The following is a 19,489-nucleotide window of genomic DNA, read 5'->3' as shown; positions in this document are numbered from 1 at the left end:
TGGGTACGGCACGTTACCCCGATTCTATTCATTCCTATGGAGCCACTGGAAAGAGATGAGTATGATTGCAGCTGCCGGAGAGAGCTGTGTACAGCACTTTGCTCTTTCCCTCAGTTTCATAGGAATGAATAGAGCCTCAGGTCCCAAAGGAGCCGGGGGCCAATATGGCGATCGCCAGGGGGTACGGATTTTAGACCCCCGCAATCTCTTACTTCTCTGTAGCCTTTGGATAGGGGAGTGCCCCTTTAAGTTTGTGGATAAAAATAAGGCAGGGTTTCAGTTTCCAAATCCAGTTTTTTAAATGGTGATGACTTAAAACAGTTTATTGATGATTTGTAATAACAATTATAAATACTTTTTATCTTTCAGATATCAACCAAAAGTTGCAGCTTAACAACACTTATTATGATGAGCCTCACATTATGGAGTAAGTGATCAGCTATACACTTCTAAATGTGGAAAAATAAATGTACCCACTGTCCCCTGATAATAATTATGAAACTCCTTTCATATGCTACATGATAACATTTTCTTTTTTGATAACCCACAACAGTGGCAGTGGAATTCTCATCCAGGCCAGCTGAAAAGTAAATTGCAGTGCGCCGCACGTCCCTGCAATATCTGCAGATTGGTTGAGGGTGGAGTTCCTTAGTGATAGAAATTTTTGACATGTCTGTCTGACATGTAAGTGGTCTTCATCCAGATAGTGTACTGTATATCTTTTCAGTTCTAAATTTCAACCAAAGCAGGGTCTTTATCAAATATAAATACAGTGGTACCTTGGTTTAAGAGCGTTTTGGTTTAAGAGCTCGCAGTTTTTCAAAATTGTGACTTAGGGCCCTATTCCACCGGACGATTATCGTTCAGATTATCGTTAAATCGTTCGAATCTAAACGATAATCGTTCGGTTGAAATGCAGTTAACGATTAACGACCGAACGAGAAATCGTTGATCGCTTTATAAGACCTGGACCTATTTTTATCGTTGCTCGTTCGCAAATCTTTCGCATTGAATAAGACATTGTTTGGTCGTTCGCAATAGATACGAACGCAATAGCGAATAAATAGCGAAGAAAAAACTATCGCAATTACGATCATAAGTAACGATTATCGTTCCATGGAAATGACTGAACGTTTTCAGGTCTTTCGCAATAGTGGTCGTTTGAGATCGTTAATCGTTAACCATTATGCAAACGATAATCGTCCGGTGGAATAGGGCCCTTAGTTTAAGAGCTCCCTGTACTGGGTGAGAGTGGGAGTGGGGGAGGGACATGGTCTGCTTTGCGGGGTCTACAGCCCTGTACTCAGCCCTGACCCAGGAAGTCTCCCTCCATATCATCCTTCCAAATCATAGCAGATCCACTTCAGGCTGGGGCTCACATCAGGGGACAGGACTGTGGGGGTAATCTCTCCATAGCTGTAACCCCTCTCTCTGGACAGAGAGTGCTGCATGCATGTGCCTGCTCATTCCTTCATGCTTCCTGCAGTCTCTGTCAGCCCTTGTGTTTCCCATCCTCTCCATTACTGTACAGTAACTTATAATATCACATATTCTGCTGTTTCTGAATCATTGTTTCATTTGTTTTACATGTTATTCAGAATAATAAATCATTATTTTTTGGATGTGGAACAAATTGTCTGCATTTCTATGATTTCTTATGGGAAATTTTGCTTTGGTTTAAGAGTGGATTTGGATTACAAGCACGGTCCCAGAATGAATTATGCTTGTAATCCAAGGCACCACTGTACACTGCTGGGTTGAAACGTAGCACTATACTTGGAAATTAAATGAAATGCAGAACTGATTTACACCGATTTATCTGGATGCCGTCAGACCTTGTACTTTATTGGATGTGAATCTATCAACCTTGGGACTGTTAACAGCCTGCTGTGCATCCCCTCCACTAAAGTAAGCCCAGTGGACTATACGTTTGAGTGGTGCCATTGGACATATTTCTGTGGTTATGTCTGTCTGATATCTCAAAGGTTTTTCTACATGACAGGTCCACTTTGAGTATGCAGGCTCTTGCTGTGACTGAATTTTACCCTTCCATTTCTACCTCTCAGTGTATTGCACTGTAGCAGGTATAAAGCAGTAATGTTGCCTCCTACAGGTATTTTCAATCATTTGAGATTTTGCAGATGTCCTTAAATTTGTATTTTTGTTTTTCCGTCATGCAGCTTTAATGGAGACCTGATTCCTGATATCTTTGGTGTCCCCACTGGAAGCCAGACTCCTCTAATCACATATGGCGGGTAAGAGCACAGGCAATGAGTGATGCAGGGGGACTGACAAAGCTTTTGGGCTCCTGTACACCATACAGAATGGAAACTTGCGATTTCTTGGATTTAGCAACCCCACTGAGATTATCTAATGGAAAAATCGTTTCTCACATACATTATAGATGTAAACATCTTGTGGCTATGGGTGGCTGCACTTCACTGAACTAAAAGATGTGACTAATTTAAAAAGACAGTTCTGTTCTTTACATTATAGCGCTAAGCTTTAAACCATAATACATAGAAGTAGACTACATAAAGTCACTGTGCATGCATTATTATTTTATTCTATAATGCTCCTGAGTTACAGCCTGTATTATACTCCAGAGCTGCATTCACTATTCTACTGGTGGGGTTACTGTGTACATACATTACTTTATTATGTTCTTGGTTTAGTTACAGCTGGAAATATAATCTAGAGCTGTATTCACTATTCTGCAAAGCAATGTGCACATATCTTAATTATCCTGTAGGAACCCAGGGTTACAGCCTGTAATATACTACAACTCTGTAGTACATTGGAGTAACTTAAAGTGAAACTGTCACCCCCTTTTTGCATTATGACATCTCTACACAGGTGTAATGGGTAAATTTAGCAGTTTCAAACCTTATTTTACATCATAGGTCATGGTGCTTGTTCAAGTAAAAAGTGATCTTTTATCAACTGCAGATTGTGCTAAGTGGACGGGGCTTCACAGCAACAGCCCCACTTAGCCCCGCCCACAGTATCACTGTTGGCCCCGCCCCTTCATGTCGTCATTGGCACATGGGCCCCATACCCTTCACGCCCATTGGTGTGGGGCGACCTAAAGGGGGTGGGGCCTAGACCTTTAGGCCAGCCTGTTCCATTGGTCGGCGAGGGGGCGGGACCTATGTGCCTATGATGTCACGGAGGGGCGGGGCCACTGATGTCGCTGTGGGCAGGGCTCAATTTAAGTAATAAACACAGTGGGGGAATGAATCAAAGGTGTACACCAGTTTTATGCAACTTTTATGCTGCCACCTTTTTAGAAAGCAGGCAGGGCTTACAATCAAGAGGATGCAACCTGAAAGCTGGTTTTATTGTTGTTAAAGTCTACACCTGTTTTTAGCCAGTGTAGCTTTCAGTCTGAGGTTCGCTAATTTAATCAACTGGTTTTCAAAAGTTAAATAGATTTGTAATTAACTTCTATTTAAAAGACTCAAGTCTTCCCATACTTATCAGCTGCTGTATGTCCTGCAGGAAATGTTGTTGTCTTTCCAGTCTGACACAGTGCTCTCTGCTGACATCTCTGTTTGAGACAGGAACTGTCCTGAGCAGGAGCTGTTTCCTATGGGGATTTGCTGCTGTTGTGGACAGTTCCTGTCTCGGCAAGAGATGTCAGCAGAGAGCACTGTGACTGACTGGAAAGACAACATTTCTTGCAGGACATACAGCAGCTGATAATTATGGGAAGACTTGAGATTTTTAAATTAAAATTAAATTACAAATCTAAATAACTTTTTGAAACCAGTTGATTTGAAAGAAAAATATTTTCGCTGGATAACTCCTCAATTAAGAACAGATTAGCTAAAAACATGTGTGACTTTACTCCAGTTGCACTTATCTCTAAGACCATGAAAAGCGCTAGGTGTGTACGTTAAATCGATACCGATGGAAAAATGTTAAATGTGGCACACTCAGAGGCCTCTGCATGGGGCCATACCCCCTTCCGCCCCTCCTCACCCTTCTGGCGCAAGTGGCGCAGAGAGCCCACTTTTGAACAAATTATTCACCAAACAAGCTTTTGAGAATGGATTAATTTCTAAGTGGGCCCTCTGCACCACAAACTGGCCGCTGCGCCAAATAATTAATGTCCCCCTTGGTGTCCATAAAGCAAAGTGTCCCCTTAACAACTGAGTTACCAATTTTTAACGGAAGATTGCATCGGATTGGTTGTTCTTAGGCAATTATTTTTTTTAATTATGTTATAAATCCAATTATATCAGATTACACTCCACATTATACTGCCATTCACTTTCGGGCTGGTACATAATTATACGTGTTTGTCCGATGTTCTTCTGTTTTTTCATCGCGCCATCTGGCATTCCGCCTGTTGTTGTGATAAGGGAAATATTGGAAGCCGCTTGTCACCCTTAATAAATTCTAGCAAATCTATTTACGTTCAGCATGTTTTCATAGCGAGGAGGTGTGTTCCACGCTCTGTAGGTGCCGGCAGCCCTGCGACAGCTCGTACATAATGTATAGAGTATCCGCCAGTCCTGTGCTTACACACATTGCCTCGTCTTCCATATTTCCCCTGGGCCATTGTTATTCTCATTACTGCCATGGCGAGAGCTGGCGATTAGAATGTGAGAAGTCAATCAGATCTCTCAAGGATGGAAATCCTGCTCCTACTGCGCTATGCATACATTCTGTTATAGAAGTCTGATTCACAGACTGGCCGCAAGGCTTCACTTTCTTGTGGATCAATGATAGGGTATTTTCTCCAAATACTTACCAATAAAAGCTGCTCTCACAGTTGTCACCAAGCTTTTTAAGACTCCTGAGTGGCATGGCTAACTATTTATACATGACCTGCTTGTTAACTGATGTGTAACTAGGCAGGTTTCCCATTCAGTTGTCTTTAAGGCATCTACTGTACTCTGCTAGGCAGCAAAAGGGAAGCATGGAACTTGTAACTAGGCAGATTTGCTACTCTGGGATCAAAGAAAGATGGATGACAAATGTAATGTAGGTCATATTAGTTTGTCACCCAGCTTTCCCTTAATCCAAAATAGAAAATCTTCTTGGTTATTTGTCCCTTGCTGTCCTATTGCTTCCTAAATAAAGCGGTTCTCAGTGGCAGCTTTTATCGTTTCCAGCTTTCCAGGATCCTGAACAGCAGGGGTAACACCAGGTGCTTCTGTTATGTATCACTAGAAACCTAGGCATGTTTACTATTCAGGGTCTACAACTGTTGGATTTTCTTTCCATATGATAGGTGTAGTGACAGTTCATATATTCACTGTCATACAGCTTTCCTAGATGTACTTTAAATTCAATGAGGCCAACACCTTTATGGCTCTGCTTGAATGGATAGGCAAAGATGTGACTTCCCAAACATTGAGTCCACTGGGCCCTTTTCACAGAGGTCATTTCTCCACCATCGTGGATACCTCTCACCACTTTCCTATTGCTAGCTTGTTTTTTTCTCTTTTCATGATTCCAGGCTCGGGTGATAATACTTCATGCAGATTGAGTGCCATAAGTTTGTGTGACAGGTTCTGCCTGTTCCATCTCTCGCGTTACTCTTCACAGAGCTTTGTTGTTCTCTTGGTTGAGTCCTGAAGCTTTTTTCCTCAGATTGATGGGACATTTACTGCATGATGCGCTTTTTGAAGTCGTACATAGACTGAGCATAAATCAAATCCATTCATGCAGCATCTCAGGGAGAAAATGTGTATTGCCGGAAGGAAATTCTGCTTCCTTCGCTTCCATAAGTGAATATTGAAGCGTCTCATTATCGCCTCATTATGTGGGTTAAGTGTAATGCTGTGTCTGAAGCAAGAGCCGCAGAGGGTGCGCGTGCACCTATATTTTAAAACATTTTTTTTTATCTAAGGCTGGGTTCACACTACATTTTTTTCATCCATTTTTGCATTTGTGTGCATCCGTTTGGATCCGTTTTTTCATTGACTTCCATTCTTAAAAAAGGAGGATCAAAACGCATCTGTTTTTTTAACATACACAAAAACGTGGTCGACCGTATTTTTGTGTACGCTAAAAAAAGGATACGTTTTAGATCCGTTTTTTTTAATAATGGATCAATGGAAAATCGGGTACACACAAATTCATCAGTTTTTTGGAAAAAATGGATGAAAAAAAACAGTAGTGTGAACCCAGCCTTACTATATGCAAAATTGGTATCGGTACCAATGAAAAATAGAGTAGCGTTAAAAAGTTGCTTTATATCTAGTATGCACTGATGCTTGTCTGAAGAGTTCTGATTTTTTCAAGCTCTCCGCTTGCTGTCAATGAGTGGGAACGTTCTTGTCCATAGTCCGAGGCTAGAGCCCTGTCCTGACATTGTAACAAACTCATCATCAGGACAGAAGAGACAGTTGTGCTGCTGATATATAAGCAGCTGTGGGACATAGCATTGTAGAACAGGTTTCAAGGCTCTGCACTATAATAGGAATGATCCCATTAACAGCCGGCAAGCTGGGGCCTTGAAAGTGGTGAGGAATTATTGCATATAAGTATGCTGCACTCTTTAGTAGTAATGTAATATAAGAGAGATTATTTAATATATTGTTTTAGTAATAATACATTCAATCATTGTTTTATTTTCTTCATCCTAAACATTGTTTATTTTGTTACAGAGATCTGACAGTGACAGGGACCCTTGGTACAACACGTCAGATGTTTGTGCCCCATTCCCATGCCTTCATAGATCTCAATGGAGACTTAACTGCGGGTGAGTTACCACAAAATTCTTCATATTCACTATACTATGTACACACTGGGGGTGATAATCCAAAAGGGTATAATTCCCAGACAATGCACTTTATACACCAGTATAAGGTGTATAGGGTGGACTTCTGACTCTCCATCAACATGATGATGTCGGTGTAGGTAAGGGTCTGTTGCGATGGATTTTCACTACCCAACCCTTTTGTTCTCAGAGGTATAAGTCTGCACCAGAACTGTCTACAGTGATGTCTGTTTTACATTTTGAAAGACAAGATTGCGATTAACCGACTGCTTGTCCAATGATCCCTGTCTCTATTACACAGAATGTATGAGCCTGATTCGGCAAATAATGGTTGGGTGTAATAGGCCCTTAAAACACATTTAAAATAAGGTGCAAGTCGTGTTGCAATTCGCACCTGATTTTTGGTGGAGACAGCTTTGATTACCTCCCCACAGTATGTATGCATACATGTGCATACTCCTCATAATCTGTACATACACATAGTCACCACCCCAATTATAATACATACTCTATTCCACATACACACTAGTCATACTTACTTATAACTATTATCTTATTTGCAAGCTATTCATACTTATAAAAGCTTTCTCATATACACATCTTTTAACATATAAACACATTGGGGGCCATTTGTTAAGTCCGATTTTCTTTTGCGCCAGGCTTAAAAATGTCCCCGCTGCAACGACACTATGGAGACTTATGTAGAGGCGCACTGCCTCTACATAAATCTCGTGCGCATCAGTGTGTACACTGGAAACCTACGCCAGCTCAGAGCTGGCATAGGTTTACTTATCATTTTTTAGTGTGAAAAATGATAAAGCGGACCCAGAGTGTAGGGAAGAGACTGCTAAATCACCGCTGTGGCCCTGTCATTCTCAGGATTAGTGAGGGATCCCAGATGTTCTACCAACACTGTTCATAAAGTAATAGCGTATCCTAAAAATATGCTGTTGCTGTACTAGATGGGAATACCTTTAAAGGGGTTATCCAGGGCTACAAAAACATGGCCACTTTTCCCCCTACTGTTGTCTCCAGTTCAGGTGCAGTTTGCAATTAAGCTCCATTTACTTCAATGGAACTGAGTTTCAAAACCCCACCCAAACTGGAGACAACAGTAGGGGAAAAGTGGCCATGTTTTTGTAGCGCTGTATAACCCCTTTAATGCCTAATATTGGTCGTATTGGGGGCAGACTGGCCTATGGAGGATGAAGTGTCCGTGAGTTAGCCTGCTCCTAGGACAACTTGGTTATATGTTCTGCATTACAATTCTGACGTGACATTCCAGTATTATAAGTCGCACCTAAAGATGTCTTTGCCCTCCGCCACCTGTTTTACTTTGTGTCAGATCAAAAACTTCCAAGTGTGAGAGAAGTTTTGGATGCTCTGGCTGGCTGTATTACCCGGGTGATACTGAACCATAACACAAGTACAAGTTAATTATAGAAATCATGTTCTCATCATTTACATTTCAGAATCCCTCGCTGTCCTGCTGGCAGTTTCATTACAAACATTAGATTTTACAGCCGCAATCAATGTTCTGTGTATGAGCCTAGTGGAGCAGATCAGAGTCTTGTTTCTTTTTATGCTGCATTTGCGTTTCCTGGCCTGGTACCTGCTGATGTGCAAAACAGCCGCATAGTCCTCAATCAGACAGACCTGGCGTAGTTCTCTAATACCACCTCATATTACAACCTGGATCGTAAATACATAAGACATTATATTATCGGCAGTAGGCAAATGGTGTTTTTATCTGCTTTTGGGGAACCCCCCTAGAGAAACCAAAGCCGTTGCTGGTTTATGTAACCTAGAACAGAGAGACACAGCCTGCACACAAATGCAGTTCAGTTTTCAGGTGTGTCTTATAATAAATTAGATAATATAAAGAATAGATGTGTCTTCTACTCGCCCATCAACTATGTGGCCTTCAGACCAGAAAAGGTTGTGGACCCCAAGGGCATGTCCTCCAGATGTGACTTGGTATGTGTTATAGCTGTCCTTCATGTTATACCCTTAGGAAATGTGGGCTGCTCATCTGAATGTTCTTTGGTTTATTTTCACAATGGCGATATCTGAGAATCTCGGCAGGAATGTAGCAGTGTCTTGTGCGTCTCCTTTAAGACATTGACGCAGGAAGCGCAGTCTCTGGACAAGTGTCCCCCCTCCCCTCTGTGAGTTAAAGCCTCTGTTCTATTATATTTATTCCCATAAAATGCCAGCTCACCCGCATTGCGTGAGACATAAAAATAATGAGTTTTAAATACCTGCTGATCGCAAATTGGCACTTTCTGTTGCCCATGGCGACAGAACAAGTCGAATTGTCAGATTTAAAGGAATTTCCCGACCGCGTTTTGATAGACTATGCATGTGCTGCTCCTGATGGGTTAATTCAGCCTCATTTGCAAAAAACAAAACTTAATGTGATCTGAAGTTATCATTGACACTGGAGATTATGGAGAACAATGAGAGGAGTCAAATTCTCAGGGCGACTGGGGTGAAGGTGATCCGCTGACGTCCATTGACTTCTTGCTGTAATGACTGTGTGCAGCAAGCGGAGAATTAGCACCTCGCGCCAGGAATATAATTTCTTGCTAGTCTGCCTGGCCAGCGGGGGCTCTGGCTGCTTCTCACATTTTGTGGTTTTGTTTGTTTTTTTATTTTTACATTTACAAATGTGTTTGAGTAAGTGAAATGATTAGGAAATCACAATCTCTTCCGCTACAGCTTCTGTTCTATGATGTTGTATACCCTGTATGCTCACATTCTCTGCAAGCTTCAGCCCATACACTTACCTTTCTATGTGGCTACAAAGGCGAGAGAACCCAGAACCCAGAGAGAAGGGTTACACCACTATTATCCCAGAACCTTAGAATCATGTGCAGCCACATCACCGTGGGACCCTGGATATATACATTGGAACTCTTCAGACTAGTACCCAAAACTGTAAAAACCATAAAAACTTAAATAGTACATCTTTAGAGAAGAAGCACTATTTACTGCACTTGCACAGACGCAACACACATGAAATGATGATCCATCAGACTAGAACTATAAGTTGTGTTCTGCCTTTATCAAGCTTTGCTATCATATTTCTAATTATGTATAGTCTAGCCTCTTTCTAATACAATGGATTATCTTTATTGCTGTTGTCTTATATATATATATATATTTTTTTTTTGTATCTATTCAGAATAAATAAATATACTTGTTAGCTGGAAACCATCATCAAGTAGTTTACCTGCTGTTAGCCAGTGTCTCTGTTTAGTACTTTTGTGCATTATCTATTCATTTTGAATAGGATGCAATGTGTCTTATTAGCCCCTAACCCCACCGCGCCCCATAGCTTACTCGCTAAGGGTGGGTTCATACTGAGGAATTCTTGTGGATAATGTCAGCGGAATTCCGCTGTCTGTCCGCACGCACGGTTGCGCGCCTTTCCGCCGGCTCCATAGACACCATTCTATGGGCCGGCGTATTCCGCTATTTGCCGAAAGAAGTGACATGTCACTTTTTTCGGCGGATAGCGGAATCCGCCGGCCCATAGAATGGTGTCTATGGACTCGGCGGAAAGGCGCGCGGACAGTCAGTGGAATTCTGTGGACATTATCCGCGAGAATTCCTCAGTATGAACCCACCCTAACACATGCATATTTCTGGCCCAGACCACCATGATGATTTCTTCCAGCTATATTTCATCTCTTAGGAACCTGCCAGACAAACATTTTAGGCTCTGTACATTTCTAGCAACTTTATTTCATTTCTCCCACCTATAGGCCCCCAAACTGTAGGAATTGCGCTGTTTGGTGCTATGTCCAGTAAAGTGAGTAGGTATGTGGGTTGCCCCCTGTAAGATCCCTTGCTGTTCCCCCATATACTAATAATGCCACTTGCTGTGCCCCTCATACAATAATATCCCTTGACAGGCATGAAAGGCATCACATCATCACGCCTGCTGGAGAGAATACGTCCCAGCTTCCCATAGGCTGCAGGCGTGAAGTGCCAGCAGCCTATGGTATTGAATGTAAGAGTAGAATGCTGACAGTTCCTGCTCCTTCATTCTGTTCACTTTAATTTTTAGCCCACTTACCCTGCATTACAGTGAGTTGGCGGATCATGAAAGTGAATGGTGCATCCGTAGAAGCTGCGGGGCTCAAGCTTTTGTGTCCCTGGTTGGGAAGCGCTGGTCTAGAGGAAAAATCACAGCCTACTGTGTCTAAAACAAATTGATTTTTTTTTTTTTTTTTTTATGCAAAGGAAATATGTCAACTGCAATTCAGGTTCCAAACTTCTGACACTGTTAGGCTATGTTCACACTATTTTTAAAATACAGAAAAGGTGTGCACTTCTTCTATTTAAAAAGACATCCGTTTTTGCTGCAGTTTAATTGACTTAAATGCAGTGGTGGACATCCAATGCACACAGTGCATAAAATGACAGACATTGTCTTCATGGATGTCAAAATAGTGATCATGACAATTATTTTCTGATCTCTTTTACAAACAGTGGACGTTATTTTTTTTAGTTGTTCATACAGTTTTTCTTTTTTCGACATCCTTTGACCATTTTTACTATTAGAATAAATGGACTTAATGTATTAACAGCTGTCATTGCACTGACGGGTGGCCAAACAGCAAAATGAAAAATGGGGAAAACGTGGTGTGAATATAGCCTTAGACAGAGTTTAGATCAGGGAGATACCAGATACCTTTCATATGTCTGTCTGTGATTCTATAACATAGAAAAAAAAGGAAGAGTCAAAAAGGCTTTCCTGAGCTCCTAAAGTGCACCAGGCTGTAACACCTGCTTACTCCTTCCTCCAATAACTGACCCTGCTTGGGACTTCCAGGTGTCAATCAAGCAGGGAGGGGGAGAATGGCGGCGTTACAGCCTGCAACAGACCAGGAGCTTGGAAAAGCCTCATTGACTCTTTGTGCCAGAGAATAAAAGAATTTCTCCACATCATGGAAGTCCAGCTGGATATCTGAAAGGCAACATATGACCTTACAGCTACAGTTAGAAGCGTGAATTAGAGCCAACAGATTCCCTTTAAGTGCGGAACCAGTGAGCAGGGCTCCTAGAGCTGCCTGCACCCAACTACATTCATCCTGTTTGGATATACTGCTTTCCTTAGACATCTATCTGTCTGTGTATTCAGAGCCTTTTAGCTGGTATTCGCCCATGCTGCAGTTATGTTAGTAATAAAGCGATAATAAGATCCATCAACAGCTGCTAACCTGTTAATTGACTGACTACTTTGGATTGTGGAAGGTGGATTTCTAAATATGCATCTTTATAATGTGTGCTCCAGATTTTGGTTTACTTGGAGCATGGTGACCTTGTTATAGAGGCGACAGGTCTTCAGTCAGTAGAGTCTTGTGCAGAGCTGCGTCTCTGTCTCACTTGGAGCCCGCAGTACTTGCACGCCGTGCTCCGTGTTGGATCTGTCTAGAATGGTGTTTAATCATTAATGAGCCGTGTTCCGCGGATTCTTCCCAACCTGCTTTGGATTCATCATTCCTTTGCTTCTGTTTAGCAGGAGCTCTTAGTACGAAGTTCAGTGTATTTAACATTCAGTTGTTTTTGTGTTAAGGTTATAATTATTTTAGGAGTCCCTCCATCTCCTCTAAATTTCATCCTCAGATCCAACATTGCATACTGAAATGTATTCATCGTACACTAAAGAGCCCACAGTATAATGAATTGCAGTGTCACTCTCTGTTCTGTAAGGTACCTGTAGCATTGTTCCTTTTCAGCTTCTTTGTTCATAACTGTATCATGATGTATGAATGTGCACAATGTATCAATATCATGCTAGCAGAGGGTAAAATGTTTGAATCTCTGCAGCACTGTAGTCATAGAGCCATGCGGCTGTGTCATTACAGTGGCGAGGAGTTTCAAACTGTTTCCCCGTTGCCTGCATGATATTGATAAATCATCCCGGCCAGGGGAGCCAATCCATTACAAGGCTTCTCCATCCATAAGGTCCACAAAATTGTGGACGTGTAAATGCAGCTAGTTTGCCTTTTAGCAACTCTGGACAGCTAAGCAGCAACCACCATGAAAACATATACACAATAGCTGCATTCAGGTAGTATATATAATTTTAAGTATCCTTAGAGACCCCACCAATCAGTGCACTGCTTTATAGACACTTAGCTAAGATGATAGAACCATGTTGGCTAGTTAAAAAAGCAGATTGCAGCCATTGTGACTAGAACTTTAGGTGTGACTAAGTATAAGACCAGATCAATGTAAGATCACAATAGTATGTAAACGTGCTCTACATTATGTGTATATGTCTCCTGTTGGATGATGGATGAGTTGTCCTGTCTGCCGTCTAGGAGCATTTTTCACTACATTGCCGTTGTCTGGTCTGTGGCTGCCCACCGTTCTGTCATAGGCTGTAAATGATCTATATGCTTCCAGCAGTCAGTTTAATAATGCTCCGTTGCCATCACTGTGCAGCAGCCTCCTCTCCTCTCTACCGATATTAAGAAATATGAGATCGGGAAGGGCTCTTGACAGACTGATCCCTGACTTCTAGAGAGTCCTAATACAATTATCCCCCTGGAGAGAATTCATCATCGACATGTTTGATTAGATTGTGTCTCGGCTCTTAACTTCTGAAGGAATCATACAGGTTTAATCTCGGAATAAATACAATTATCATGGTGTGGAGCAGGGGTCTGGGTGCCAGGGGTTTTGGATCTCAGCGCCCTTGTTTTTAGAAGGATGCCATTGTTTATCAGATGCCACCTTGTCTTTGGTGCTCTATAAACAGAAGACCATTTAAAGGGATTGACTGAAGCAGAGTACTCCTTTAATAAGGGGTTTTACCCTGTTATAGTCACGGTCATGGGGTAGAATTTAGTAACTACATTGTTGTGGGCTTTTTGTTGTCATTGAGTTTAATTTCTGATCTTTAAAATTTTTACTTCCTGCCATTGTTCCAGGAATTTACCCCAAGAGCTGTCATTGTTTTACATTAGCTAGTAGCCGTCTTGTTAGGAACCGACTTAGCTTTTGCTACCTAGCCCAGAGACTCGCTGGAGGATTTCCCTGGAATATGTGTGGAGAATCCATAATAAGGGCTAAAGGCTGCTTGTTCATACAAAATCGACAAAGTAACTGGCATAGAGCAGTAAATGCAGGGGGCTCGGTTTCCCAGCACAGACCTTTGACATTCAGCAGAAAGGTCAAACCAGTCATTGCGGCCTGAGCGGCGAGTAATATGCTGGCTATAAATAGCATTTCTTATGAAAACTCGCATCACGCTTCTAAGCTGCACACTTGTAAAAGGTTAATTAACCTATAAGTCAGGCAGAATATAGTGCGCATCGATTGAGCGCTGGGGTAGGGTAGGGGTTAAATGGGGATTACACTCTGCATCCTCTTAATCCCATTAAATATTACCTGCTTTATGGCATGGCACTGGGGATTGTCTGGTAATCTTGTCTTGTCCTGAATTGTGTACGATTTGCTGTAATAAGATCCTTTCATTGCTCTGACATTGCTCTTCATAAATCCCTACACATTAAACTTCACTTTTAGGACATATAATTGGTGAATATATTCAGGTTATCCAGGGTTACAAAAACATGGCCACTTTCTTCTAGAAACAGCACTGCTCTTGTCCTCAGTTTGGGTATGGTTTTTCAGCTCATTCCCATTGAAGTCAATAAAGCTAAATTTCAATACCACACACAGGGGTCGTGCTGTTTTTGAAAGAAATTAACAGCATTTTTTTCTAATCCTGGATAACCCGTTTAAAGGGCAATTCCATCCACAGCTAAAATTAAGCACACAGGTGCAGGAATAATTGCCTATTTTTAATTGTACCATAGCAATGAGTTGGCACAGATTTCCTTTCACTAATTTCTAGTATTAAATTATACTCAATGGCCCAAATTTATCAAAGGGTGTAAAATATACACTGGTGTAAACCGCCCACCGCAACCAATCACAGCTCAGCTTTAATTTTACCAGAGCTGAAAGCTGAGCTGTGATTGGTTGCTATGGGTAGCTTACATCAGTGTCTATGTTATACCTTTTGATAAATCTGTCCCAATGTGTTGACCTCTCCCCCACTAGGCCATGCTACCATCTTTTAAAGTGACAAGTGTGGCTGATCAGCTGTACAGTGTATCCACCAAAGTGAGAACAAAGCTAGAAGCAGTTGGCTCCATTCCTTGTGCAGTGGCGGCGCCAGGGTACTGCAGCCTCAACTCCCATTCACTTCAATAGAAGCTGAGGCGGGAGTACCCTATTGCTGTGGATAGGTAGTGAATCCAAGCCAGCTCTGTTCTTACTGTAGTGCAGCCAGTGAACAGCTAAACAGCAGGGGATCTAGGTATTGCAAACTCGCCAATAATCTACTGATAGCCTATCCTGTACATAGGCTATAAATTGTTTTATCCTTTTATGCAAACCCTTTTAAGCAAATACATGTACGTGGCTTAAGAAATTCCTCTATTGTCTCCATGCATAGGCATCAGCCCTGTATTTAGCTAATACTTTTATATCTAGTCTAGACAATGCCTTGTAAGCTAAATGCTGTACATTGGCAGCATCTGCCCAGATCCCTTTGCTAGCTTGCTGCATTGTATCTGGAGTCCAGGCTGTTTAGCTCAGGCATTGTTGACAGCAAGCTGGTGATTTATGCTTAGGAAAGCTGCTGGCGTACATGGTAGGCCTATCCATATGGCCTCTGTTGGGCTAGGATGACAAAATAAATGAAGTATGAAAGCATAGTAGACTAAACTATTCTATAAGATGAAATCCATTACAAAATGGTTTACTCTGCTGTGCTTCTTTTACAGTGGACCCTATGGGTATGCTCATACAGTAGGATTTGTCAGAAGGTTACATAGATGGGACTGGTAGGGTGACATATACCACTGTTGGCCTATACAGTACAATAGGATATACTTATGACTATATGTTGGGGGCCCTCTGATGTAGACTAAACATTGTTGGGTGGAGACGTATATCTGACATGTAACTGTTAAATTGAAAGGCGCTAAATGTGTTAAGAGGCACACTGTTGAATAAATGTGAAACTTCTTGCATTGTCTTATAACAAATAAAATACAATCTATGCTATATGAGCAGGCATAGAGGTTTAAAACTTTTTGTGCTGTTTTCTTTCTGTTTTCTCTCTTTCCACTCAATGAAAATGTCTGACTGTGACTAGCCATGCTTCTCCTAACCCCACCTACTTTTATTGCCACTTTTCAAAAGTGGCGCAAGGATTTGGATGGCAGGCTTTGCAGTCGGGATGTCCATTCCACTTCATCTACTCCAGATATTGTTTGTAGTCAGACACCACATGCGATGAGACTAGACCATCAGCAGGAAGGCTGCTAGCCTCAGGAGAAGCTATATACCTGACCAAGGTAAAGACCGGATTGTATGCAATGTTTTGCATTCATACGGCTGCAGCTAGACCTAACGTCAAGACAGGGCAGTTTTCTGTTTACTTAGTGCTGGACAAGCAAAGTTTATTTTGTGTTCTGCTTGAAGCCAAGGCTGTTTGTTTGTTATTTAGATAAACGGATAATAAACGCAGGCAAAGCATGTACTTGGACTTTACTTGTTTTTGCCTGTTGACTGCTGTTCATATTGCAATCCAATCCCATCCCAATTGCATCATACATGTTATGGATGAAAGATGCTATTACAAAGTACAACTACTCCTGTAAAAAACAAGCCCTTGCGTGGCCTTGTAGATAGAAAACTGAAAGTGCTAGAGCTCTTAGAAGGTGAGGAGGAAAAAAACCAAAACACAAAAATGAAAATTTGCACGGTCCACTGGATCATTTTGGGCTTGGTCCTCAAGGGGTTAAAGGTGAACTCCAGATAGAGGTAAAATAAAATAAACCTGCTGCAGAAGCAAATAGCATTGCTTACCTGTGTAACCCAGTTTTAAAACTACCAAAAATCATTCTATTTTATTTTATTTTTATTTTTTTTGGGGGGGGGGGGGTAGCCTTCGTTCTGTATATTGTGGCTGTACTGCATGTTTGAGCAGTTGTACACAGTAGTACATAATAATGCAGAATAAATAGTTTTCCCTCGGCTGTTCATCAGTCCCCCACCCTGCTTATTTCCCCAAAAAACTGTTGCAGAACATCTAGGCTGTGTTCTCACAATGCAGTTTCATTGTGTTACTGAATTAATTGCAGAACTTTTTTTTTCATTTTGGTACCCCCTACACAGAGCGCTGTAATCTCTACCTGTAACACCACACAGCACACTGTATTCTCTACCTGTAACACCACACAGCATGCTGTATTCTCTACCTGTAACACCACACAGCACACTGTATTTTTTACCTGTAACACCACACAGCTCACTGTATTTTCTACCTGTAACACCACACAGCACACTGTATTCTCTACCTGTAACACCACACAGCACGCTGTATTATCTCCCTGTAACACCACACAGCACGCTGTATTATCTCCCTGTAACACCACACAGCACGCTGTATTCTCTACCTGTAACACCACACAGCACGCTGTATTCTCTACCTGTAACACCACACAGCACGCTGTATTCTCTACCTGTAACACCACACAGCACGCTGTATTCTCTACCTGTAACACCACACAGTACGCTGTATTCTCTACCTGTAACACCACACAGTACGCTGTATTCTCTACCTGTAACACCACACAGCACGCAGTATTCTCTACCTGTAACACCACACAGCACGCTGTATTTTCTACCTGTAACACCACACAGTACGCTGTATTCTCTACCTGTAACACCACACAGCACGCTGTATTCTCTACCTGTAACACCACACAGTACGCTGTATTCTCTACCTGTAACACCACACAGTACGCTGTATTCTCTACCTGTAACACCACACAGCACGCTGTATTATCTCCCTGTAACACCACACAGCACTCTGTTACTACCTTTAATACCGATATTGGAATAAAGTAAAGAACTTTTTGAATTTATTTCTTTTATTCTTATATCCACACACGGACAGTGGTCCCTCAACATATAATATTAATTAGTTTCAGGACAACCATTGTATCTTTAAACTGATATTATCTTACATGGAAGGTTATGCCTCGTTTTTTGTCCAGATGGGATTGGTAGTACCGACTCTGATCCTCTGTGCCGTTTAGCATAATTTAATTGTGTTACTGCATCATTTTTGTGAAGTTGCTGCAGTACTGCAATGAAACTCTGTATAAACATAGTCCTAATATCACTGCAGACTTTTGACCAATCAGTGAAGTGGCAACAGCTGCTTCTGTAACTCCTTGCCTGCTCAGGTGTAGGCTGGAGACGCTAGTCAGAAATGGTGAATGACTTAGGGGGTGGGAGATGAGATCCAACCAAGCTTCCTGTTGCATCTCGCTCTGCCCCCTGTCTGCATCATCATCCTGTGCTTATCAAGCAAACTCAGTGTGAGACAGAGGCATGGAATCTCTGTCTCCTGAGGTGGGAGAGCAGTGGGAGCAGGAGACAATGTGAACTGGCACAGAGGACCGTTTTTCTTAACTTCCTGGATATCAATCAACTACCAGTGTAGCAGAACCGTACAGACATGGTAATACATTATATAGGCACATCTAAATAACTTTTAATGTACTTTAAATAAAAAAATCCTTTTTAGAGTTCCCGTTTAATAGAAATCCAACTAGAAGCATGTTGATATGGCATATATCATTTTATATAATTTTTATTTTTTCTTTCTTCGCATGATTTAGGAGTTTAATGTACACAGTTTTGTAATCGTCTTAAAGCTACAGATGATGATTATCCAGAGCAGATTTTTCCCTGATTCTTGAGCTTTTACACAATTCCAGATGTGTTATTATTTTAGTGCCTGCACGTTTACACTAAGCTGTATAAGAAAATATCCATACACAGCTTTATATGAGTGCCTGCAAAGCCTGATGTAGTGTTTTAGGTTATTACGGATATATACAAGCTTATCTGGCTATAGGATAAGCTGGGTGGAGGGTCTGTCTATCCTGCAGTGCAGATATGATAATCCTTATAGAAACCCCCCAGCTGTGTCTTGTGTTATCATGATATAGATATGTGATGTGATTATGTGTTCTTACAGCTCATAAAATCCCAATAGTTTTCATTTTACAGTTGTACGTACAAAAATATTTTTACCAAAAGATGGCACTATGAAACCTAACCTGTAGGCGGAGTGCTTTGTGCTTAGTATTTGTCATTGATAATCTTTTGTTGAGAGCACAGCATGTGGCCAGGCCTAGTTCTGCACATAATATATATACTTGTATTACATCAAACTTTGAAGATATCTTGTATGCATTCAAACCAGTGGATGTCCACTTAGATGTCCTTTAGAAGAAAAATTTTATTACACAGAGGTAACGTTAATAACATAGCTCCAATGTATTATGCAATGAGGTGCAGAAATTGGGCTTTTGATGAAAGTAAACTCAAGACCTCAAGTAAACTCAAGTAAACCTAGTGCTAACCTCTGGGCAAGGCCACCATCAGGAAATAGAGCCAAAGTGCAAGCCCAGGAAGTGAGCTCAGGAGCTCGTTGTTAATGACGGTCTGCCGCAATCGCGCGGAAGCCCACCATTAACTCTTGCAACAGTGTTTCTTGTCACTGTCCGATCAGGACCCCCACAGTCACACTCGATTGTTGTATCTGACTAATGGAGGTCCCTTACCTTCCTCCCGGCAGTCAGACCAGCGATTGTTACATACAGTCTGCCACAGGCAGGCTCTATACAGGGATTGCAG

The 19,489-nt window shown here is 41.6% G+C and overlaps 1 protein-coding gene across 2 annotated transcripts in view; it reads left to right on the top strand.

The window, feature by feature from the left end:
* The window catches only part of ITFG1 (integrin alpha FG-GAP repeat containing 1), a 162,938-nt gene that overhangs the window by 9,730 nt on the left and 133,719 nt on the right, over positions 1–19,489 (top strand). For both annotated transcript variants that reach the window (XM_069966251.1, XM_069966249.1), the window contains exons 4-6: positions 370–427; positions 2,181–2,255; positions 6,624–6,718. In XM_069966251.1, the coding sequence (XP_069822352.1) occupies positions 370–427; positions 2,181–2,255; positions 6,624–6,718 (228 nt within the window). The remainder of the gene's footprint in view (positions 1–369; positions 428–2,180; positions 2,256–6,623; positions 6,719–19,489) is intronic.

Source organism: Dendropsophus ebraccatus, chromosome 4 (assembly GCF_027789765.1).
Source record: "Dendropsophus ebraccatus isolate aDenEbr1 chromosome 4, aDenEbr1.pat, whole genome shotgun sequence".
NCBI lineage: Eukaryota > Metazoa > Chordata > Amphibia > Anura > Hylidae > Dendropsophus > Dendropsophus ebraccatus.
The sequence above is the reverse complement of the archived record's forward strand: the minus strand, read 5'-3'. Positions and strand labels throughout refer to the sequence as shown.